General features: G+C 35.2%; 1 protein-coding gene across 1 annotated transcript in view; it reads right to left on the reverse strand.

The window, feature by feature from the left end:
• Positions 1-2220: 2220 nt before the first annotated feature.
• The window catches only part of GRXCR1 (glutaredoxin and cysteine rich domain containing 1), a gene marked incomplete at both ends in the record, with an annotated part of 73398 nt that continues 48989 nt past the window's right edge, over positions 2221-26629 (reverse strand). Inside the window, 2 exons of the mRNA XM_084234250.1 lie at positions 2221-2400; positions 10513-10578. Coding sequence (XP_084090376.1) covers positions 2221-2400; positions 10513-10578 — 246 coding nt within the window. The remainder of the gene's footprint in view (positions 2401-10512; positions 10579-26629) is intronic.

Raw genomic sequence — 26629 nt, forward strand, 5'->3', positions numbered from 1 at the left:
AATATTGTAAGATGTATTATTCAAACTGGAGGCTTTCTGATAGCTTTACAAGTTGTATTAAATTTACATTCTATTTGGGTATTTCTGTGTGTTTATTACTAATTTTCCTGTAATGATCTCAAATCCAACTTCATTTGAAGTTTGGCAGTTTGTATATTCCTTGAGTTTTCTATACCCCAATTGTTTACAAATAATTGTCTTGTACACAAATAAACTTTATTTGTTTACCAATTTTATGATTTTTTTTCCTTGCATGATTTCACTAGCTTAGACATCCATCACAACATTGAATAGAAAATGTTTAAAGTAAATATTCATTCACTCTTTCTAATCTTAGGGGGACATTTTAATATTTTACCATGCAGTATGATGTTAGCTTTTGGTTTAAATACTCAATGAGTTCCTTTTATTTCTACTTTGAGGATTGAGTTTTGTTGCAACAGTCAGGTATGAAAGATACCACGATACGATGGAAGTTTGGTTTTAGACTTTCCAATGGCAGTTTTTTTTTTTCCTTAGCTCAACACTATAGACCTTATTCTTTGGTCTTCAGCTAAGGATGAGGCCTTTCTGAGGTTTCAAAGAAATTTTATTGTTTTTATCATTTGAACTCCAAATTCTGACTTTACAGCATAAGAAACTGCTAAAATCTGTGCTCAACTCTTTGACCTCCAAGTCTGTTCTTTCACTCTGTGTGAGTAAGTTAGGAGTCAGCCAAAGATTTGAGTGTAATTTATGAGCAAATTGTGGGACTCTTCTCTTTTATCCTCATTTCTTAAGATTTTCCATTCAATTCTGGAAACTCTGGAAGTCCCCTCCAATATTCTTCTCTTCGGTTGAGTAATACACACTTTCTTGTATATCTTCTGTGCAAATTGGAAAGTGATCACAGAGAATAATCTGGGTAAATGTACAGTTCATTTTCTTCTCCTTCTTCTTCTTTTCTGCTTTTAGCTACTTTCCAATATATACAATAGTTATTTATTTTTCATTATTTTGTTCAAAGTAAATATGTTATTAGCAGGAGGTTTAGTCTTCAATAAACTGTTCCGCTACTACCAGACTGTAATTCCCCATACTGGATTTCTTACAGTTCTTCAAACACACAACTCTTCTCTTGCTCAGAGTCTCCACATATGCTATTTCTATATCCAAAACACTATCCTCTTCATCTTTGACTTTTCAATTTCCAATGACCCTTTTTATCTGTTGAAATATCAATTGCTCAACAATGGCTTTTCTCATCAATTCCTATCCCACTAGGCTGGCTCTCCTGCTATACATTCCCATAGCACACTGCCATTTGTGTAGTATTTTTAAGACTTATCTTACTTATTGTTATTTATTTAATATTTTCTTACTTCTCAATGTGTAATCTCCATGAAGGCAGAAATCATGCTTTACATCATGACTGACTGATTAAAGAGCATCAGCAAGTATTCATAAACTTTTACAAGGCTAAGACATAAACTATTTTTGACTACCTTATCACTGTAAGTGCATACATCAGAATACAGACATAAGTACAAGTTGGCTTTGGCCAATAATTGTGGGAAAAATTTGTTGACCACTTTGTTAACACTGCCTACTATGTGTTTGTTATGTTGTGTTAATGTCCACCTCCAGGGGAGGGTTTTCAGTGGCAAAAGCACAAAGCAAATGTTAAAAAATATAAATGCAATATGTCTTCTGGAAGTTTCTGTACTATCATCAAGAAATTCATGTGGTAATAAAATGACATCATTTATAACTTAAAAGAAAATTCCTCTGCTAAAGTATAGAAATGATCCTATTCTTTCCACTAGCCAGAGTTCTCTTCCCTGCAGCTAAGGTACATATACAAAAGTGTTGTATATCTGGAAAACTGGATTGACTCATTCTAGACAATAGGATGACATTGCAATAAACTCCATGAGCTATAATTTTGTCTTTTCTTTGGAACATTTAAGGAATGAAATTTTGGATATATTAAAATGGCACTGGTTCTTCCATTAATTCCAGTTAGAAACTAGGGTCTAGCACAGATCTTGGCACATAGTAATTGTCAAATAAACATTTAATAAATCAATGAAAAAGTTCAGGACAAAAATGGCCAAAAAGGTTATTATAATTAATAAAGTTTATTAATTCATTCATTAACATGTCCATTTTTTAAAAAAGTATAAACCAAATTATTGCCTTCCCTTAATAAAATGAGGCTTTGCAGTGGCGGGTCCCCACCTAACCAGCACAGCTTTTGCAGCGTTGAAGACCATTCTCATTGCAAGCTGTACACTTCAGGGCTTTGAAAGAGTCTGTAAAGCAGTTTCGAAACACTGACATCTTGCTCCCATGGCACACAGAGCATGGAAGAAAGCCAAAACCTCCACAGGAGGGGCACTCGTGCGGATGCTGCACTCTCTGCATAGGGGGCAAGGGAACAAGAAAAGAGAAAATTGTGACACATGGACAACTCAATCAGCCTTCTTATCTTTCTGTACTGTAGGTGGTCACAACACATTATTGGCATAATGTGGATTTGGACTTGATAGCATCGACCTACTTTAATAAACCATTAATATATTTTAGAGCCAGGTGAGAAGTTAGCAGACATTTGCTTCATTACTCCACTTTCTAAAAGCTGGTACATCTTAGATTAAAGGGCGTGTATGTCAAGAAATCCATCATATAAGAACATATTTTCAAACCAAACAAATCAGGACAAGGTTATTTGTTTCATAAGAAAAGAAGTTATCTTTCCCTTTAGGATTTTTTAACACCTTTATACTTTTTTATAGAATAGTATCACTAGCAAGGAGTCTGGAAATCAGAAAAGTAAAAGCTGAAGTGTGGAGGAGCCATTACCAACTGAAGATCCATTGTATACCGCACATTTGAATATGCTTTGTCTTTTTAAAAGCACTTTTAAATGCATTATAGTATCGCCCCACCCTTCACACAAACAGCAGCTTCTCCTCTAAAGCAGATAATTCAAGCATCATTATCCTCATTTTATATTTAAGGAAACAATGCATAGAAATCTTAAGACATTTCCCTAAATCTCTAAAACTTCCCATAGTAGTGATCAGTCCTTCTATCTCAAGATCAAGTTCCATAATAGTAGAACAGAAATAACTATGACTTGTCTTGTGTATAATACTTCTGAAAAGTATTCCTACGTATTTCTATTTGCTTCAGGAGACATGTAACCTTTGTTGGAATCCACTAGTGACTTCTGTCAGCTAGGGAGAAGGGAGAGAATAGGAGCCATTAGAAAATGAATACAAAAACAAAAGAGAGTTAATACCGAAGCTCTGAGAAATAGAAGTTTGCAGATAGTTCCAAAGTCCAGCTTTGCAAAGTGAACAATTGCTAAAATAAGATTGGGATATGGGGATACACACACAGAGAAACATACTCATCCAAAAATATTTAACATACACACACACACAGAGTTTGTCTGTGGAGATTTCCAATTGCACGTATTAAAGTCTCCCAAAAATTCAATTAAAATCTCACCTGATTAAGTGGAGTTAGCCCACAATTTCCCCAACACATACACCTATGAGAACACTTTCCCAAGGAAAAAACTATAATTCTCTTATAATTAGTATCTTATAAGGTACTAATTGGAGTGTGCTTTACGAAAAAAACATTAAGGATATGATTTTTTTAATTTATATATTACCAGATCACTTTTCAGATACTTATTTTCTGTATATACAAGACTCACTCATAATTACAGTTTGTGTTACAGCAAGATGGTAAAATTTAATTATTGTCTCATTTTTGGTGACATACATCATTTCAATGGAAGGCAGTAGTTGCCAAAAAAAAGCTATAAAGAATTTTGCTGAAACTGTAGAGATTCAAATCTAATCCAAAAATTAGATTGAGTATATGTAGCAATTTAGTTACTTTGTAGGTGGATTTTTGTCATGTGTATAAGAATTGACCAAAGCATAGTATACTGAACTTATTGTGCAAAATGCCAAAATGTCATTAGGAAAAAGAAAAAGAAAAAGAAACTGTAAAACCAAATCTAAGGTGGAAAAAGAGTATTGTTAAAAAGCAAAATCTAAAAGTTATTAAATAATGTTGTTATCAAACTTTAGAAAGACTATGATATGGTCGGTAGGCCCTTGGCATTTATGTGAGCTATGCAGAGATTGCATTAAAATATTTAATGACTTGTAATGCACCATCCACTTAGAAGAGATGCTGGTCTGACCTAGTCCCTGGAGAGAGGACTCGGAGGAGCTCTGAGCCTAGGACTTCAGAAATTAGTGTTGGACTGTGAGTAGGTCTGTGTTCCAAGTAGAATAGGATTGTCAAATTTTGCAAATAAAAATACGGGATGTCCAGTTAAATTTGAATTTCAGAGAGATCAAAAATAATTATTTGTATAAGAATGTGGCAAATATCTCATGAGGCATAATTAAACTAAAAAATTATTCATACTTTATCGGAGGTTTAAATGTAAGTGGGCATCCTATATTTTATCTGGCAACCCTTTATCAGAAGCTGTTGATAGGGGAAAGGAGAGATATTTGGGCATCTGAGGGCAGCAGCAATTTACCAACAAGCGTATGTTATTCCAATTCTTTACCAGTCAATACAAATATATTTCAATATTCTCAATAACCTGTAGTTACATCAGTACACAGACACTAATTGTCAATTCCTGCTATGCCCTAACACATTTGTGAATGACCAAATTCTTGAATAGCATATGGTATTCCCATAAAATATATTTACACTGACAAGCCAATAAGGCTGGAATGGCAATAACAGCTAGGGAGCTTCTTTGGTTCATTCACTACGTTAACTCCAGACACCAGGCTCTTAGAATTGAGAATCCAAAATGGCAATTCAACAAAATTAAAAATTATTTTATATTTTGGGTGTGTAACAAGACTTAAAGATTACTTTCAATCTATTTGATGCAGCTACTATCTCTTAATAATTTACCCATAGGTCAGGACACATAAATTTCCTAAAACAAAATTAATATATAAATAATAAGAGAAACAATGTCACTTTAAAAGGAATCTCAACTAGAACAAAGCTATCCTAAAATAATATCTTCAGAATCTATGCAAAACTATGATGAGGGCTGACTTTTACTCAAAGGGTTGTTGTGAGCCATCAATGAGCTAATTCATGTAAAGTGACTAAAACATTGCCTGGCACATATTCTAAACTCAATAGGGGTAGTCATTATTAATTATCGCTTCATTAATACATCCATACTTAAAAGGATTTTAACTACAAAAGAAATAGAGAAATTTTCTATGCCTGTAGACTGAAAGATTTAATAACATTAGATGACAATTTTAACCAAACAATATATAGATTTAATGCAATCCCTATTAAAATTCCAATATCTTTCTTCAGTGAAATAGAGCAAACATCACTGAACTTTGTGTGGAATCACAGATCTTAAATAGCTAAGGCTATTTTGATAGAAATGAAGAAGAATTGAGGTTTTATGCTCCCAGAATTCAATCTATAATACAAAGCAAAAGTAATTAGAATATGGTAGTAGAATAAAAATGGATACACACAAATCAACAGAATAGAATTAACAGCCCAAAAATAAACCAATACTTATATGGACAGTTAATTTATGACAAAGGAACCAAGAAAATACAATGAGAAATAAATTCTATTCAACCAGTGGTGTTTGAAAAAGTGGACAGCCACATGAAAAAGAATGAAACTAGATCATTATCTCACACCATATACAAAAATTCATTCAAAATGGGTCAAGAACTTTGATGAAAGGCCAGAAACCATAAAATACATAGAAAAAAGCATAAGCAAAACACCCTAAAGCACTGAATTCAGTAATGTCTTTGGGTCTCAACTCCAAAGCCAAGGGAAACAAAAGCAAAAATAAACAAATAGTAGTTTGTGGCTTTTACTTACATACATTTCCCCCAAATAATATATTACATAGGATCTCCAAATATAAAACATTCACAAAGATAAATGTTGTGGCTAAAGCAGAAATGGGATTGAAGTTAGGACTGGGTCTTTTTTTTTAAGATTTATTTATTTATTTATACAAGAACCAGGATACAGACCAGATGTGCGGGAGGGTGAGAGGATTCACCAGAGACAGAGCGGGGAACAGAACAGGCAGACTAGTGAAATACACTGCTGAGGGAAGCAGCGGGCGAGACAGGAGAGGTCTGCCACGCCATGTGGGACCCTTGCTGGCTGGCCAGGGATCAAACTGGCACTGCAGAGGCTGCGGACAGCTTCACAGTGCGGCACTCAACTGCCTGCACCACCAGGGGAGGCCCAAGGACGGGGTCGTGAAGCCACCCACTAATGTTCTCCCCAGTGCCACATTAGCCTCCAGAAACCCATTCCTTTTAGGCCATGCAGTAAAATGCGCTTCATCTTGTTCTTCCAATAAAAATAAATAATTCAGTCATTCCTAGCACTTCCTTCAAAAGAGGACTTTTTTTTAACTAAGAAAAAGTGCTGACTTATATTAGATGCCCCTGTGTATTAGCAGTCCAAGACCTCATTACAGTTTTATTCTCAAGATAAGTTGGAAAAGATAGAAAATTCACCAAAGTTTGGACAATGTTCCAGGTTAGAGGAAGGAACAATCATTGAAGTTAATAATAATGATGATGATTGGTAACAAAGCAGGCTTCTACTTTCAATGAAGAGATTGGCTACCAAAACTTTGACCTTCAAAGCAGTTAGGAAATCTAAGGTAGCTCTTTTAGTGCATGCAGAGTTGGTCAGGAATAGCACAGTCAGACCACAGAATCTATGGAAATGTTCCTCCTCTAAATAGCAATTTGGGAGAATAACATCCCTTGGTGATGGAATTTCAGGAAAAAAAAAAAGGAATGAGAATTCATCCTCTTTTCTATTTTCTTCTGTCACATAATGTGTGGGAATTTTGAAAAATACTGAGCGGGTGAGATCTTTTCACTGACTCATTGATTCCACAAATATCTATTGTCTGTCTACTTGCAAGGCACTGTGCAAGGCACTGGGAATATAGCAGTGAACCAGATATTTCCCTGTTCTTCTGAGAGAACCTCTCAGCCTTACCTTCATGTCTTTGAATAGGTCTATTCCACACTGCAGTCCTCTGATTTGAAGCACACAAGAACTTCCATATCTCTAAGATAGGACCAAGGATACAAGGGTGTAGTTCATGAATGATTTTTAACTAGATTTCCTTCATAGCACAAACTTAATTTTCAGAAATATGTTTTTTTGTTGTCATCAAATACAGAAACAGGATGCTAAGATTGAGTCTTTTGTCTTCTTTAAAATCTAGAAATGAAAATACTTCTTATTTTTAATCTCAGATCATCTAGCCTTCCTTCACAAGAACTTGAAAGTCTCTGAAGTACTCTATGAAACAAGAAGCAACTTAATCTCTATGACCATAAACCTCACTATCCAGATGAATCTATGTAGCAGGTTTGCCTGCATAATAAATTATCAAAGACTACACGCTTGGCATCTCTGGACTATGTATTTTGTTTCAATTATATTCAACAATTTCGTTCACCAAGTACTTGTTAAGTGCCTACTGAATACCTCTTTGCATAGCAAAGGTGCTAAGAAAATAATATTTTCTGATAATAGAATTTCTAACATGCTCCATTTTCACAGTTGAGAAATAAGACACTGAGCAAAATGTACACAAAGGAAATTTGTAGTCCTGAAGGTATGACCTTGAATGTATGAGTGTCTTTCTTGAACCTAATGGGATACATCTACTGAAACAGTTGTTTAGATTACAGAGAGAAGCAAAGCACTGGGTAAATGGATGGTGTTCTCTGCTGCAATCTCTAAATATGCCTTGCCCACTCCACTGGGAGGTGCCATTATCCAGAAATGTCTTTCTCCAGACAGTTATTAACAGCTCAAATGCCTTGGTCAGTCTGTGCCATTTCCAACATTCTCAGTGTATTGCTGGGAATCTTTCCTCTGTTCCTTGTGGAAAACAAAGAAGTCGTAACCAGCCCTCAGGAGACTCTGGCTTTATAAGAAAAGTGCAGAAAATGAACACTATGTAAGCAATCACACTAGAAATGGTAGCAAAATGCTCACATCTTTATAAAAGATTGCAAGGCAAAAGTTTACTTAGAGTCCACCATAACAAAATGTTTGTCAATACATCCCAGTCTCCCCTTGCTTTCTCATTGTAGACACCAATATGATCAGCTATCCATCTGAGTTATTGTTCTAAGTCCTTATATATCTACTTGCTTACTTCACAAGCCTGCTTATTAATATAAATAAGTAATTTTTAACCAAAATGTTGTATTTATTTATCCTTTTCACCCAACTATCACTATGAAGCTATCCACAGCCTCTGAAGCACAAGTTCCATGCCCGGCCTGGCAGGGAGTTACACACGTGGTGCAGCAGACCTCTCCTGTCTTGCCTGCTGCTCCCCTCAGCAGTGTATTTCAGTCTGCCCGTTCTTTTCCCCACTCTGTCTCTAGTGAATTCTTTAACCCCCCTCCACGTCTCTGGCCTGCGCCCCAGCTCTTGCATGCATAAATAAATAAATCTTAAAAAAATAAGAAAAAAAGAAAAAAGAAGGCAATACACATCCACACCTACTACTCTGGCAAAATGAAATTTCAGACCTTAAATTAGAGAATTGAAAGATGTTGGAAATTTGGGAACTTATAAAACCCCTTTACAGAGGAAGTAGTATTGAATTGGTATAACCAGTTCAGAGACCCACCTGACAATACCAATTAAATTAAGTATAAGTTATGATCCAGAAGTTTCTACTTCCAGAGAATTCCATAAGGGAACATCTTCAAGATTGTTCCTTTCAACAGTTTGCCTGAGAAAGGAGATGGGGACATCTGGGTGTTCATCAGTGGAAAAGTAGGTAGGTTAAAAATAAAATAGTGGGTGGGTATCATGCAGCTGTGCTGCTCGAAGCAAGTGCCACCAGATATATATGGCTATTTGAATTTAAATTTAAATAAGGTAAAATTAAATGAAATTATAAATTCAGTTCCTCAGCCTCAGTAGTCACAATTTAAGTATTCAATAGCCACTAACTACTATGTTAGTGGCCAGTAACTGCTATGGAATAGTACAGATATAAGACTCTTCCAACATTAGCATAAATTCTGTGAGACATGGAAAAATGTGAAGCATTTAGAAAAAATTGATTGAAAGTTCCCTTAGCAACGCAGAGCGTTCTCGAGAACATAGTGCCTAGCGAAAACATTTGAAAAAAAAAATTAGATGCATTACATAACATCATTTATGTAAATTGAAAATGTACATAGGAAATAATTCATTTACATTAACCAAGTTAAACCATCTATATAAAAAGCTGCACTTTAATCAAAATTAATTAATAGTTTTATCATGTTGGAGTGGGATAGACAGACAAAAGTAAAGAAACCACTCCACAGATTTTTGAGCTGAGAAAAGATTTTGACCCCCAAGTACACCCCCTCATTGTGCTGGTCTTTCTAGGCAATATGAACAAAACATGATTCCTAAAACCAAGAATCATAGTTCATTTAAGACATGAATCAAATGCCCAGAAGAAGAGTCATCACATGAACATAAAGAGGATTGCAGGAAGTCAACTGTGGGCTGGATCAGGACTGATTTAGAAGCAGAGCTACACATAGGCTTTTGAGATGGCGGAGGGAAATGAGACTTGGAATAAGGGCATTCTAGATAGATGGGACAGCTACCTCAAAGAAAGCGTAGTAAGAAATCACCAAAAAAAAATGACACCCCAAAGAGTTCTTTCTTTTATCTGAAGTAGAAGGAATGCCAGAAAATCAGAAATGAAGTCAGCTAAGGAAACTAAACAAGAGCTGGCCACGGCACACAGATACTAGTATATGTTGCCTGGTCCACCTAGGGAAGAGCTGGTTCATATCTGCTCTCCCAGAATAATTATTAATACACCCTCTTCACCCTCAAAGTGTTCCAGCTTGGGTGATAAAATATGATTTTTCTATGTATATAGAGAGAAACATATTCATTAACTACTTTAGCAGAGAGGTATTAAGGACTTTGTAGTTGCATATTAATTAGATACATTATATATTTAAATAACTATTTTTGTATCATTATTTAAGTATAGGAGCAACATTAAAATGTGCACTTTCAGAATTCACTTTTCTCTGTCATCTTTAGAAATAATGAGCTAGTCTATGGGAAAACCAAAAAATTTAAATAAAGAATTTTAAATGTGCTTCAAGAAAATTGCTTGACTTGAAACATTTCCACCACATCCCTGCTGCAGAGAATTAGGCTCTAATAAAGCTGGCTGAATTTCTCACCTAACAGTATGAGGTTATTAGAAGCTAACGCTGAACTCACTCTAGCTGGAGCAAAGCTAATGACAGGTGATATCAAATTAAAACTGCTACATGAATTCTGTTACATATTTGTAAGAACATGGGAGAAAAATGCAATTAGGAGAATTCAATTACAACCAGAATGTGTTTAACATTTTGATTACAAAAAGAAAGTTGCTAAAGTCACAATTACCTCAATTTTGGTTAAAAGGTCTTGCAGTTCTCCTGATTCATTCATTGACAAAATTTTCTCAGCACCCTATTAACAAGAGAGGGTAGGGGAAAAGAAAATCCATTTTATTAGTATTTGAGAAAACAAAATTCTAACCAGGAAAGTTTAACCCACAAAATACTGAACTGATTCTTCCCTTCAGATCTAAATAAACCTACTACCAAGAGGTTAAAGAAGAGAAGAAATGTCTCTTTCCTGCTTGTTCTTTCTGTTCAGTAAGACTCCCTACAGGCATGAGCTAGGCGGCCAGTGGGAAGTGAACACTGGGAAACCCATAGCTGTCAGTTTAAATCCAGACAGGGAAGTTTCCAGCACAGGCTTTAGAGTTGTTCAGGAAGCCTGAAGCCAATTTTACCATCTAAGATAGGAAGCCATAGAGCAAATTCTCTGTATGGCTACTGTCCCTTCCCAAGGCATCCTGGACATAGGTCTCCTTAAAGTCACACATGTAAAGTCACACAGCAGCTATTAACAGGATTAAAAATAATAGTCACCAAACTACTTTAGCACACATGGTGAGCTAGGCACCTAATATCATATCTAATTTGATGAAACACTATCTATTAATAGCAGACACTGAGTCTCAGCAACATTAAATAGCAATTCCAAGGTCACCCAGAGAGGAAGTACAGTGGAAATTTGACCACAGGAAATTTTTAACTTCTAAAATTTACTGTGAAAATGAGAACAGGACCAGGCATGCACTTTCCTCCTTTCCAGACTTGCCTTACATTCTGCCACTCTGCTCCCAGGAGGAAGAAAAACTTAAGAGTTATTACTTCCAATCAAAGGCAGAGAACACATCTGCCTCACTGATCATGTCCCCAGCACAGAACAGTCACTGGTACAGAATAGTAGCTGAATCAATGTTTGGATGACCAAAAAGACAAGAGAAAATCTCATCCCACAATACTTTGGGGATTCCTATTTGTGGGGAATAGGATGGAAAACATAAATATTCATTTAAAAAAATAGAAAGATTCCATTTCTTAAGACAATTAGAATGTTATCTACGTAAAAACATAGCAAAGTCACCCACAATGTAGACTGGGAAATCCTCCATGTGCAGAACACTAAGATGTAAACCAATGGTACTTTAAAAAAAAAAAAAAGAATTTTAAAGCGAAAAGAGAAAGAAATGAGTGTTAAAAAAAATCACAATCAGGACTTGAGGGAGGGTGGGAAGGGAGAGGTTGGCTTATTGGGGGTAGAGAACTTTCAGAGATTGGTGACACTTCATCTAGAAGACTAGAAGACTACAATGTTTTTCAAATAGGACAATTCCTGTAGTGAGCCATAGGAGTCTTTCATTCTCGGCTTCATTTTACTTCAGTTTATCTTAAATAACTCATGCCATCTTAGTCGATATCAAAAATGTCTACTTGGTATATTGAAAAGTACCATGAATGAACACATAACACTGGAGAAAATATATGTAAATAATATTTATCTTTATCCTTCTGACTTGTTTTGCTTAACACAGTCCCCTCCAGTTCCATCCATGTTGTCTGAAATGGCAAAGTTTCATCTCTTTTTATTGCTGATTAGAATTTCATTGTGATATATGCCACATTTTCTTAATCCACTCATATGTCATTGGACACTTAGGTTGTTTCTATAATTGGCATCATAAACTGACAAGGGACTAATATACAAGATCTACAAAGAGCTCATACAAATCAACAGCATCATAATGACTCCATTAAAAATGGGCAGGTGATTTAAATAGTCATTTCTCAAAGAAGATGTACAGATAGGCAACAGGCACATGAAAAAAAGCTTATCATCAGGGAAATGCAAATCATAACCATAGTGAGATACCACCTCACACTTTAAGAATGGCCCATATCAAAAAGACCGGAAACAAGTATTGGTAAAAGTGTGGTGAAAAAAACTCTCATACATTGTTAGTGAGAATGTAGACTGGCCCAGCCGTTATGAAGTTTTATCAAAATATTAAAAGTAGACCTGCCATATTGTCTAGCAATTTCATTCCTACTCATCTATTTGAAGAATGCAAAAACATTAATTTGGAAGGCTATGTGAACCCCTCTATTCATTGCCATGCTCTTTGAATAGGAATTCAGTACATGAGAATTCTCCTAAATTAATCTCAAATGGTAGCCATGAGTGAGTCTTAAATTTGATTCTGAGCCTTCTCCAATTGAAACAGTTTTATTCTGTATAGTAGTCTAACAATGCAACACCTTACATAAGATTTTTGATGAACTGGAGGATATAATAATTAATGTCCTTGCTTTTTAATTAACCATAAGAAAACATTCTCTAGCAGCTCTTCTCTCTGCCTGCCTGTAACTGCACAGGTGTCTCTTTTTTTCACTTTCCCTTTTTCTTAAAAAAATTGTACTTTTAAAATGGAAAAAAAAGAAAGAAAATATTCACCAAATGATGTCATCACAGAAATGGCTCTTGAAAAAAGCAGTACAAGATTTCATCTCATCTACTGATTTAAACCAGACTCTTTTTCTTTCCACTTATTGCCTCCCAGCCATTTATTTCTCTGTCTCTGTTTTATTCTATACCCTACACTGCTTGCTAGAGTATCTCCTAGTGACTGGGGTGAAACCCAAACTCCTTAACATTGTCTACAAATGCCTTCACTATCTCGTTGCACCAACTTTTCCAGCCCTTATCCTGCTGATACTCTGAATCCCCTCTATTCTGCTGGACACACCAAGTCGTTCTATGAGATAATATACTTTGCACATGCTCTGTTTTTTGGCCAGAGTTTCTTCTAACCTGCTCATACACTCTCAGGAAACTACACCTCCTTCCAAACTCAATTAAAATATTTCCTTCTCAGTAATTCTTCTTTGACTTTGCTGGTCAATAATTAGTTGCTTCCTCCTCTGTGCTATCAAACCACACTTTGCCCCACTACACAGCAAGACCCAGGGCTTTGCTGGGCCACATTATAGGAACCACAATTTCTTCATGGACCCAGAACTTTGGTGGTGCACTGAAGACACTCAGTATTTCCTGTATTAATGTTTTCAGTCTTTTTGTAATAAAACAGCATTAAATTCCAAATAACTGTTTCTGAGAGTGACTGCTGATTTTAAAAGGATAAATAAACAAGCACATAAATTAAAACACACTTTTATGAAGGTAAATCTGCAAGAAACTAAGCTGATGTTATTTGACAGCAGAATGTCAGACACTTAGAGGAGTGAGAGTGGTGAATAAAAGTGATCTCCCTTAACTATCACTTCTCTCAACTGGGCCCTTGATGAGAAGTGAAGAAGAAACCACTGGTGCTTGACTCTGATAAAAACCAAGAGGCTGGAGCTGTCTTATTCTGGCTGCTTAAGGATTCTTCTAGCATGTAATCAGGAGAGCAGATGGTGGGGTTGGCATTCAAGGAGCTCAACCAGCACCCCCTACAATGTCTGCCAAGGAATATGCTCAGTAAATGTTTGTTGCTGTAGCTGCTGGGCCAACCCGAATGGAAGGTTACATCAACTCTGGAGATGGGCCACCTAAACCTGCTGATGAAGTAGAATTTACCTGAGGAATCAGCTGTGGCTGTCCTCCCATACATGAACAAATTTCTTTGAGGCTCTGTAGTTCTATACCAAACACTTAGGCCTGGAAAATGTTCAAAGCAGGTGTAGCAACATCCCACCAGTGTTTTAAAACACAGTAAAGGCTCCTATGGATAATCTCACCCCACAGAGCATAGCTTTTCTGTGTACCTGGCAGGAAGATGTAACTACCAAATTAACTAAACTAGTTGACTTGTTTTGTGCACTTACATAATTCACACCTTTAGGTGTTAGAAAGTGACTGCCAACAATGGTGATTTTAGTTTAAAATAATGAATGCCAAGCCACTTTTTTCAGTGTAGCTTTAACAAGCAATTTCCCAGTTGACCAAACTTGAAATTTTTATAATAATTTTTAATAATAAAGCCACATTACTGAAATAGATGAGCATGGAGATATACATATGTGTATATGTATACATACTCACATGTGTATGTACATGTATATTTCCTATGGTAGAAAGAAATACCTTTAAAATGAATACCAAAACATACAAAAGTTATTTCAAATCATGACGTTTTAAAAAAGACAGTATAGAGTATTGGACTAAAAGAAATCAGAAGACTCTTCTAGTTATAGATTTAAGATTGTTGTTTATTTTGTCACAAAATCCTCTAAATATAAACTGATCTTTAGAATGCAATAGTTAAGCTCACCAGATGTTGTTTGCATGAGACTTCAAATTAAATCCTAGCACCTTCTCTTACACATAAATTCAACTTGTACAAATAACATAAATTCCTTAAGACTCGGTTTCCTCATTTGTCAAATGAGTACAATACTGTTTACAGTGTTGCTGTAAGGATTATATGAGACGTTTTATGAGTCAGTCGAGAACCTTGCATAACACAATAGGAATTCAAGAAATAGTAGCTACCATTATTATAACTATATTGTTATTATAATTATTATTCTCTCAGCATGTAACTTAGAACCAATGTAAACTACACAAAATTTGGTCCACAAATACTTTCTATCTAGATTAAAAAGAACTTAAAAATCAATGGAGAACAATAAGAGAATTGCACTGGTTTTGGATGCTATCAACATAAAGTGAAAGAGAATGTAACTAAAAGGGGGGAAGTTTAGGCCAAATATTGAAATCAAAGAATCAATTCTGGGCTTTATTAAAAAGAAAAGTTGGTATAAAATTGAAGACTTTCCAAATCATCAAAATTCCTAGCTAAGTTGCAGAATGGCTCTTAAAGTACTCTTTAGTGTGAGAGATTTAACTACCTCTTAGCCAGGACTTTTTGAAGTGTAAAAAAAAACTGAGTACAGTTAGTGAACAATATTGCTGAAGATACTTGAGTTGATTGTTTTCTAGAACAATGTAGAAATTTAATCACTCCTCCAGAAATCTATTTGTGGAAGATTAACGTAGTAGAAGTAATTGAGAAATATATTCAGGTGATCAAAATATCAATTAAAATTCCATTAATAAGAGGAAATGACAACTTGAATAGACTTAAATCCCCGGTAGAATTCAAGGGTCTTCAGACATGGATAGGTTACTAAATTCATCACTACAGCTTATCCATTCAGTAGAATCATTGCATCTTTCTTATGACTGTCTTAATAAAATGACCAAAAGACAGAAGACATCACCTCCAGAAGTCAACTAGAAAGGTTTCTCTGCAGTATAATGAAAGTTACAGTCATGAAATTAAACATATATCCCATTTTTTTATATAAACTACAAATCTAAAATACTCAACACATGGGTTGTCTAACAATAGACTTTTAAACTGAAGAGAAAAACCCAATGCATATTTTCAGGATCTCAGCAGGAAACAGATGATATTATTATGTATTTACTATCATTTATTAGATGAGCCTGGTGAAGTGCTTATCTATAGAAGTGTGAGCATTAAATAAATCAATAATCTTGGTGAAGGAGCCAGGGCTGACAACACAGGAAACTGTTACTCCCACTAGGTCGAATGTTCATGGAGCCATGAAAAGGGACTGAGAGGAACTAAGCAACTGCCCAAACTTCACCTCAGTAGCAACACAGCAGAGAAAATAATGACCTCCACCTCTCTATCCCACTTCACTCAGATTTCCTATTCTAGCCCCTCTCTGACTGAAGTAAGAGGGCAAAGGCATCTGTGTGAAGCAGTCTCTAGTTTGCCTTCCTGAGACTCAAAGCCAGATCTGGAAGGATAAACAAAATGACCCATCCAAGCAGCAAGGAATTTATTTCTTTCATTGGCTTTGATTGTGTAAGTCTACTCACTATGTGTCATCAGAATAAGAGAAAAAGGATAAGAATCTTTCTGTAATCCTAAGGTGAGGGAAAGTAAGGCATTGGAGAAGCTATTGCATCAGGGTTAAAACTGAGCCATCAACCATACATGAAATCCTGTCTCTGCTCCTTATTTGTTGTGTGAGTTCAAGAAATTTACTTAACCCCTCAAGCCCTCAGTTTTCTTGTGAGTAAAATAAAGAGAAAAATATCACTATCAAGGAGAGTCATAAGAAAAAATGAGATAATGTATATGATGCATTTAGCATAGAGCCAGACACACATAAAGCCCCAGTAATGAGAATAATATTTGTTCATTCACATTGCTTTAAATAGATAAGTAATGGATTTTCCAATGAGTGTAATTTCAGAAGTCCTTTAAAGAGACTCACTCTCAACTGTTTGCTTTTTTTAATTTAATTTATTTTATTTATATATATTTTTCATCATTCTTTATTTTTGTAGAATGTGTACTTTCTCCTCTCAGGTATATTGCAATGACCATCTTTTGTTGGGACTCTCCTAGTGATAGTGCAGAGAAAGTACTAGTCACCCCTGCTCCATTCTCTTCTTTAGTTAGAAAATTCCCTGAAATTTAGCTGAGCATAGAATACAGTGAAAGACTCTTTTCCCCAGGCTCCTTCATAGTTAGATGTAGCTATGTGACTAAGTCTACTCTGGTGAAATGTTAGCAGAAGTGATGCGTGCAGCTTCCAGACCATGCTCTTAAAGCAAGCTTTATCATCTGTTTACTTTTTTACCTTTTAACAAGGTGAAAAAAATATGATAGAGTTGAGCCATTTTAACCATGAGGTAAAGACTCATCCTGACAGGGAGTTACAACAAAACTAAAGAATCACTCACAGAGCAGAGAAAATCCAGATCCCTGAACCAGTAACAACTGAGACTTTTTGGGAGACAAATCAATAACTACCTTGTTTGAACCAGTAACCCATGATTCATATATAAGATTGATACATAGGATAGATACATAGATTTAGACATGAAGATATGTGTATGTATAATAAATGCATTATGTAATGGTAAAATAAAGATACAAACAGAAAAGATGAAGATGTAAGAGTGGGTTGGAGGTCAGCAGAAACTCTTCAGCACTGTCCAAAATTTAATTTTTTTCTTAGCTACAAGTTTCAGGAAAGGAATTAAAATTAAGTAGGGTAGTAATAATGACCTTATTCAAAGAGATTTCTTATATTTTTAGACAATTTTCCTTCATTGCCCCAGGGACTCTCCTTGCCAGAACTGTCTCCTCAATCCGGAATCAAAACCCAAGAACTAATTATGCAGACAGGCCCAGGCAGGATGAATATACCAGGTGTCTAAATATGGATTGAGCGCAAAACTGGTACTCCTTTGTCATCTCCCTTTGCCTTGACATCTGTGATTGCTAAAGAAAGCAAGCATAGGATTTTCTCAAGGTTACAAGGCTCTGCAATTCATCTCTTGAAGCACTTGAATATTTTGTAGGTAGGACACTGCCAGGAGGACAATTCATAAGGGATATTGGAGGGGGGAGCGTGAACAATGGTGCAACAGGAGATCCTAAGGATATACTTCTAATAGTTGAAGGAGCACCTACCATTAACTGTTTGCTCTACAAATATCACTCTTTTAATCTTCGTTGTAACCCTGCAGCTTCCATTTAAGATCCTCAACTTTAAAATTAAGAAAACAAGCTCAATGAGAATATAAAAATACAAGTATTACCAAAGGACTTGTTCAAGATTATCATACAACTAATAGTATGTAGGGTTAAGATTCAAATCTAGGTCTACCTCACCTCAAATTCTATGCTCTTCTTTCTTGAATGTCACTTCTTCATTTACAAACATAAAATGTACTTGAATACATACTAAAATATATTAAGTAATGTCTAGAGGATAGTATGAGAATAAAACATGATATTAATATAGGTCAAGTTGCAGTTTAATGTAGAATATAGCAAGTGCTTAATTAACAACACCTATTATTATTATTATTATTATTATTATTACCACCATTACTTTTATTAGTCTCATGTCATGATAGTAAAATATTATCAATTTTATCTAATGTTCAGTGATAGTAGATGATAAAGATCATAGACTTTAAATCTAGTTATTTCTTTTGCTTCACAGATGGTTTAATTTATGCCATTGGTGTGCACCCACTTGTGCTATAGAGTGCTGACCTATTTTCTTTTATTATCGTTCCTGGAGCACAGAAGATGGAAATGAAGATCATTTGTTAAAAGACACAGTTAGATCTGTTGTTAGCACCCAGAGGGCAAATCTATAGCCCTCTTGTTTAGCACTAATACAAAAGCTATCCATGAAATGGATCATCTTACCATCAATTTTATAAGGCAAAACATAGTTACAGATAAATATAATATACTAAATACTAAAAAAGATTAAAAAGAAATTAAAATATACTTGAGGCATAAACAATAAAATTAAAAACAGATTATAAAAACAGCTTAAGATAATCAGTGAAAATTAGGTAAAACTCACCCAAAAAATAAGAAGATATTAGTGAAATAGCATTATAACCACAGCCACAGCAAACTAAAAATTTAAGATAAAGTGAGTTTCAGAAACATATTTTAAAATAAAACAAAATGGGGGGAAAATTTAATAGAAAATTCACCAGTCAAGCTATTATGAGTTGTAAGAACAAAGGCTAATAATTTTTTAAATCTATAAAATGTATAAATTTTATAGAATGTATTAGACCCAAAACTTAAACCCTCATATGGAGACTACCCAGATATCAAAACACTTCATTTCTAAACTAAAATGGCACCACAAAATAATCAGTTACTCTAGTCACTATCTAGCGGTTGACCTTGACTAATGATATTTGTTATACCCACAGTTGCCAAAAGGAAGAGCTATAGGAGACTAAGCAAAGTCCAAACTGGGAATTACCAGTCTTACTCAGAAGGTATAGGTAGGGGGCAGTGACATCTACTAGAGTTTCTTTTATGCTTTCCACAGGAAAGACCAGACAAGGCAACAGGGTATAGCAACTCTAGTGACCTGGTACCCCTGGTACCAGACACTGAGATAATTAGAGCAAGGAGATAGTGGCCCTCTGATAGAAAAGATAGTTGATGCTTTGGGCTCTCTGTTGTGAATATTAAAGACATATTCCAGAGCAAATTGTTTACTATCTCTATAAATAAGTAGTCTGGGAGGGGCAGTGCCTCCAGTATCAGCCAGGTCCCTGTGGTCAAAGCATCCAAAATTACAGGAAGCAAAGGACATTGAAATACATTTTCAGCTACATATTTTTATGATACTCTTCTATCATTATTTTTAGTTGGAGTTTTGAGTATTAGTCAGAACACTGCCTATGTAAATAGACACACAATGTTACTACTCAGAATTGCAATCTGCCAATTTATTCTAGCATCAATAATAACCTTTGTAACCAGAATGCTGGTCTTGGTCCCCTTGGTCAATCAAAGGAAATAGAGTTTGAGGAGAAGGAAAATGTTTAACTTGTCCATAAATTAAGGAGGGTAGCAGTTTTGTGTATGAAAGACCACTGTCCTGCTCTTTGGCAGAGGGCAAGTGCATTTATCTGAATTTTAAGGGAGCAAAAGGGAGAGGGGGGTGGACAAGGGTCAGCATGTCCATGCATATAGCAATTAAAATATCCATAAATTTATTTATCCCTACAAAGAATTTTGTACGTCATTCACTTGATCAACAAATGGCTACAAACTAAACATAACAAGAAGCCGAATGAATTAACGAAGTAAGGAAAATGAACAGAAGTAAACAATATTTAGGAAGTAGAACCCAGAACAATCAAGATTACAACCAATCATAACCAATTCATGTGAAAGAAGAGACAGAGGACTATGCATGAATTTTGTAAGATACTCATATTTTTATTAATGCCTATATTATTAACAGAACGTGTTAACTTATTAAATTTATAGTAGTTTCTGGCATTTATACTGGAGACAGTTAGTATGCTATGTTTAATCATCTTTTATAATTGCAGTTTTGAGGATTCATTACAGAATCATCTTCAGAACACTTTTAGAATGACAGTTCTCCACCATAAAATTAAACTTGCAGGATTTGTGATTTTGTTTGTCAAACCCTTGACCATTTTTTAAGCAAAATTAAAAATTGCACAGAGAAAAACCTATTTGTTTAGTAGAATTACAAAATGCATCTTCCAAACATAGATTATGATACAAGATTTCTTCATTGTGTAAGCCAAAGGAACTACATATCAAAAAACACAAGTTAGAAAAACTGAGATGATCTATCCTCCAAATAACTTTAGGTCAAAGTTAAAGATGACTTATTAGGATCATAAAATAGCACTGGATGTAGTAAATTTATGTCTTTGCTTTGTTCCCTGTCATTTTGTAGCCAAAGCTATTTCTATCCTGCCATAATGTGTTTTTTAATCAGGCAGTATTAGCCACAGCAGAGTAAACCACAAGTCACAAGGACAGATGAATATAACTATTTATGTTAGAGATAGATTTCTGTGACATTGCATATAAAGCAGGACTTATAAATCAAATTAAACTTCCTCTTCACTTCCATAAATACTGTGCTTCTAATTAAATCATCAGATCCTAAGTTTTATCTTTAAAAACATACTTAGAAAAAAATATATACATTTTTCTGCAGTTTCTAAAGTAACAATAATCTGAAGAAATAATATTTATTCTATATTGATTAAATGCTGCCTATGATAAAGTAGCATAATGAATAACTAAAAATTTCAGGATATTTTACTTGAGGTGTTCTCCAGTTAAACTCAATGGTAGTAGACAAAACCTGGTGTTGGCAACATCTCTCCTAAGAAAGTGTACTATAGTTTTGTGTTAGACAACTCCTAAGTCCGCAAACTCAATGAGACCTTGTCATCAGCTGGCTGGATGAGCCCTTAGTTTCTTCAAAGATAATACTGTTTACTCTGCACATTGTTCTAGAAGGGAAGAACAAGTAAAAATTGAAATGCCATTCCCTAATTTATAGAATCATTTTATTGACCTAAGGAATGGAATGCACATATTCATGTTCTTTTTAAGGCAGAAAATGTCTTGGCATTTACATAAGGGTTTCATCTTATGTGACTTTTTTCAGTACATCCCAATTCAGGCTGAGTGAATGGGATTGGAGGCACAAACTCGTTGCAAGGATATGATAAACTAGTGACTCCTAGTGGTTGGTATGCAGTTGTGCAAATATGTATTTCCATCAAGTCAGAAAGGGTATTGTCCCCAGAGACACTTTTAAATGAGTCATTTCTATGCATGCAAACAAAATACGGGTACAAATAAATATTGTTAAATCTTTTTGTAATGAAAAGCATGTTTTAAATTATCCTAAACAGGAAAACTAAAAGTCGTTGATGGCTATTGCTAAAATACAAGTATAGATCAATATTCCCATCTCTGAGATTTTGTCCTAAAAACAGTTCAATAGGAGTGACACTCTATATCCAGCAATAATCTCCAGCAAGAAATAAATGTTTTGGGCCTCCCTGGTGGCGCAAGAGGTTAAGCACCGCACTATGAAGCAATCCAAAGCCTCTGCAGCAGGAGTTGGATTCCCGGCCCGCCAGGGAGCAACCCACGTGGCGAAGCAGACCTCTCCTGTGTTGCTGCTACTCCACTCAGCAGTGTATTTCAGTCAGTCTGACTGTTCTGTTCCCCACTCTGTCTCTGGTGAATCCTCTCACCCTCCGCATCTCTGGCCTATGCCCCAACTCTTGTATGCAAAAATAAATAAATATTAAAAAAAAAAGAAATAAATGTTTTAACAAATTCTAATGTTCCACCAAGATGATATATAACAAAATCATTCTCAAGTTCACAAGTCTAGTTATAAGTAGTAAGAATACAATTACAATGTTTTATACTAATTTAGACTTAAGAAGAAGAATAAAAATGGTCTATTGTGAATGCCAGCATCAAAAATACATTTGTTTGTGTATATGCATTGGAAAGCAATCTGGAAAAAAAATGAACATGATTGTAACAAGGCAGTAATTTTTTATTAAAAATGATTAAACTTTAATCAATTAAATGATTTTTATTAAAATAAATTTACCTAGAAGCAGTATTCTGTTCACAGAAAAATTAAGTGTAAAGTACAGAGATATCCCTTATATCCCTTGCCCCACATAAACACAATCTCCTTCATTATCAACATCTCACACCAGAGTAGTGTATTTATTGCAATTGATGAACCCACATTCACACATCATTTTCACCAAACTCCATAGTTTACATGAGGGCTTACTCTTGCTGTTGTAGATTCAATGGTTTTGAACAAATGTGTGATAAATATCCAAGATTATAGCATCACACAGTATTTACCCTAAAAAAAATCATCTGTGTATTCTGTATGTTAATGTTTAAAAGAGCTTCCAAATAAAAAAAGTTAGAAAATATCTAGATTGCAAATTTATTTCAGAATCACATTGCAAGGATAACAATGAATTTTTCAAATTTCAAATCAGCTCTTTCCAATTTCAATTCACTTTCATAGTTCAGCTCCTCTCATTTTCACGGGAAAGTATTCCTTAACTCCCCAAATCCCTAGTCTGGGAAAAGGAACCTTATTAGGTCTTCTCAAACACCATAATCCTTTCCTTCAGAACATATCTCTCAATTTGTGATTAGATACTCTATACCTCTCATATGTGGCGATATACTCATCAGGGTGGTTGTTAAAATTTTTATCTCCTGCTAGATTATGAGAGAAACAGTGTGTACACAGAAACAGTCAATGAAATTTGTGGAATAAATTGAAAAGCATCACATATTCAATGAAATATTTAACCAACACAATTTCCTGTTCTCACTAGGAGCTAGAGCAGAGCAAGGCATGGATGGGGTTGTTCATTCATTTTGTCAATTTTTCCATCCATAGAAGAATTTTGATGATAGTACTTAGAGTTCAAATTATTCAGAATTTGTCTCTTCATTTCTTCCTATTTCCCAATTCTTCGTATTATCTCAAATGAGAAACATTCAAGGGCTAATTATTTTTCATTTAGACCACCCCTTATTCTTGTCTCCAGTAGCTATTTCTCCCCACTCTCCCTTGCATATGACTTCATTCCCTGTCTAGTCCTCTACACCCTTCTTGATAGAACCCAAATTGACCAGTAGTTGTTGCTAATCTACAAGGACAATATGGCCTCTTTTAAGAATCATCTTTGATCGATTTTCCTTAGACCTGGAGAACTTTTACTGAGCTGCTCTTGTTACATCCCAAAAAGACATTTCAACCCCTTTTTCCAAATAATAAAGCTTTCTCAGGGTTGGCATTATCAAAAAAAAAGACTTATGCTGGGGGCCTCCCTGGTTGCTCTAGGGGTTAAGACACAGCACTATGAAGCTGTCTGTAGTCACTGCAGCACCAATCCGATCCCCAGACCTCTCCGGACTCACTCGCTGCTCCCCTCAGCAGTGTATTTCGTCAATCTGCCTGTTCTGCTCCCCACTCTGTCTCAGGTGAATCCTCTCAACCCCCACACCTCTGGCCTGTACCCCAGTTCTTGAATGCATAAATAAATAAATCTTAAAAAACATATACTTAGAGCAAGTCCTCTACTCAATTTTTGTCCATACTTGTTTATTTATGACAGAGATGGAGAAGAGATAACATGTTTGTTTCACCCTTCAGAATAAACCCAGCATCCACCCAATCGCTGATGCCTTCTTGGAACCTAAAAATATTTCCTAGTTGAAAGCTAGATCTTAAGGTACAGAAGTTCATACAATAGGGTACTAGTAAAATTCTATACCTCACTGTATTTCACCACTTTCGTTGCTCAAGCCAGATATATATCAAGGAATTAATAATCCAGAATCCAAGAAAAATAAGAAGATACTGGAGATAAAGAAGATGATGAAGGGAGTGTTTCTGAGATGTTACAGAAGTAAATCTGTTCGCATCTGACCGGGAACACATTTTCAACTGATCCTCACATTTCATGTATGCTTTACCTGTGAAAGATAAGATATGCTTCATTTCAAAGGAAGGGAAGGATGAGAAGGAGAGTAGGAGGAAATCCCACCTTTGATTTAAGTGGCATTTTCATTTTTAAGGCTGAAATGAAGTGTAGCCTATGTGATATTCAAGACAGGAGGAGGAGGAAAGGAACTTTTGAGAAAAACTACATTTTTATTATTTTCTCCCCAGTTTAGGAAGGTAATAAGAAATGTAAGAAATTTTAAAATAGATAAACCAAAATAACTATAAAAATTTTAACATCTTTACAAAAGTATTTGCATATTTTAAGGAACCTGTTAACTATTCTATATTTAACATATTATACTAAAACTTGTGAATTTTATCCCCACCCACAATCACCTTACTTTAATATTCTGAATGTACTGACAGCTATGAACAATGCAAAGTCATTTTCTCAGAACTTTTTCTTTCTTTAAATCAAGCTACTAAACATTATGTGCTTCTGGGTCCCAATGTGAAAATATCATGATCCACTATGAATGTATTGAATGTAATATAAACATTTTTAAAACTTCTTTCAACTAATATTAAAATTCTAAGAAAGAAATCATAACAAGAGAAAAATATCTAAAAATTACAAATCTAGGTAATAAAGTATCAGCAATTTTCAAAGGTAGGAAGAATTGCAGACAGAATAACACATCTTATGTTATAACATATAAGGTACAAAATTACATTGTTAGTCATCTGTGTTCTAATTAATTTGAAGAATGACTTTTGATGTGCAGAGAAATTGACATTACAATAAAATAATTATCCCAGGCTTGACTTGTGTCATTTCTGTTCTCCTATTGATTTTCAATCATATTAAATTATTGAACTCACTGATTAAAGGACATACACTTGGTTTCATTTTAATGCCTAGAATTTTCTTAGGGACCAACCATATGGATTTCTGGGTCAGATAATGTCATAACCCCATGAGTCTAACACCTCTTTCCTCCACCAGATTTCCTTCAGAGATAAAAAGGAAATCTAAGATTTGGGGAAAATTTGATGTAGTGAAGTGATAAAAAGGAGGACAAGGTGATATCCACATGTCTGGTGCTTATAGGAAATGCTACAAAAGGAAAAGCATACAGGACTGGCTGTTCCATGAACTCTGCCTTCTAAAGAAGCTACATGCCTTTCAAACATGCAAACTAGCTCATTTGTAGATGAGAAGCAGTCAAAAGACTTTTCTGTGCAGAATATATTCTCAAAACGGACAATAATGTCTCCAAGTGAGTGAAAATGGCTTCTGGAAGGTGGTAGAGAGGAAAAAACAAAACCTCACTCTCGTTATGCATAAATCACAGATGCAGTTATCACAAAAAAATAAAAGATTGAAAAACACTGCTGCACAACACCAACTACACAGAAAAGGTCATCTGACACAAGAAACATTGAGCAGGAGGGTAGCATTTGCATTTCTTTCATAAACTCTAGGCACCTACTAGCTGCCTCATTGAAAGACGCAGTTTATTATTGTAAACATAACATACAATCACCTTTCTTGTTTTCAACTTAGACTGCAAAGGATGAGTAATATATCTAATGAAAGACAGATATTTCCAAACAAAATAAAACAAAAGAAAATCCACAAAAGGGCCTCCCCTGCGGTTGAGCACAGCGCTGTGAAGCAGCCTCTGCAGCCTCTGCAGCACGGGTTCGATCCCCGCTGGCTGTGGAGATACCCACATGGTGAGCAGATCTCTCCTGTCTCGCCCTTTGCTCCCCTCAGCGGTGTATTTCATCAGTCTGCCTGTTCTGTTCTCCGCTCTGTCTGTCTCTGGTGAATCCTCTCACCCTCCCACACATCTGGCCTGTACCCGGGTTCTTGTATAAATAAATAAATAAATCTTAAAAAAAAAGAAAAGAAAAGAAAATACACAAACCAGAATGACAACACCTAGTGAAGACAACAAATATAAATAGGTTAAATTGCCTTACTTAAACATAAATACACACAGGTTGTGCCTTTTTTTTTTAATAAAGGAACAATTTAATCAAATTTCCAAGAAAAAGCAAAACTATCCCATATGCAATAAAATGGTAGAAATAAATTAGTAAAATAATTTGGAAGACTTCACAATGATTATAAGCCGCACTATAAACACAGAAAACACAAATAGGGATTATACTAAAATGGTCATGCTCTTTGCTCCATATACAAATTATATTAAAATGTCCATGCTTAGGGCCTCCCTGGTGGCGCAAGGGGTTAAGACACAACCTATGAAGCTATCCACAGCCAC

This window comes from Talpa europaea (genome assembly GCF_964194135.1).
Source record: "Talpa europaea genome assembly, chromosome: 5".
Classification (NCBI taxonomy): Eukaryota; Metazoa; Chordata; class Mammalia; order Eulipotyphla; family Talpidae; genus Talpa; species Talpa europaea.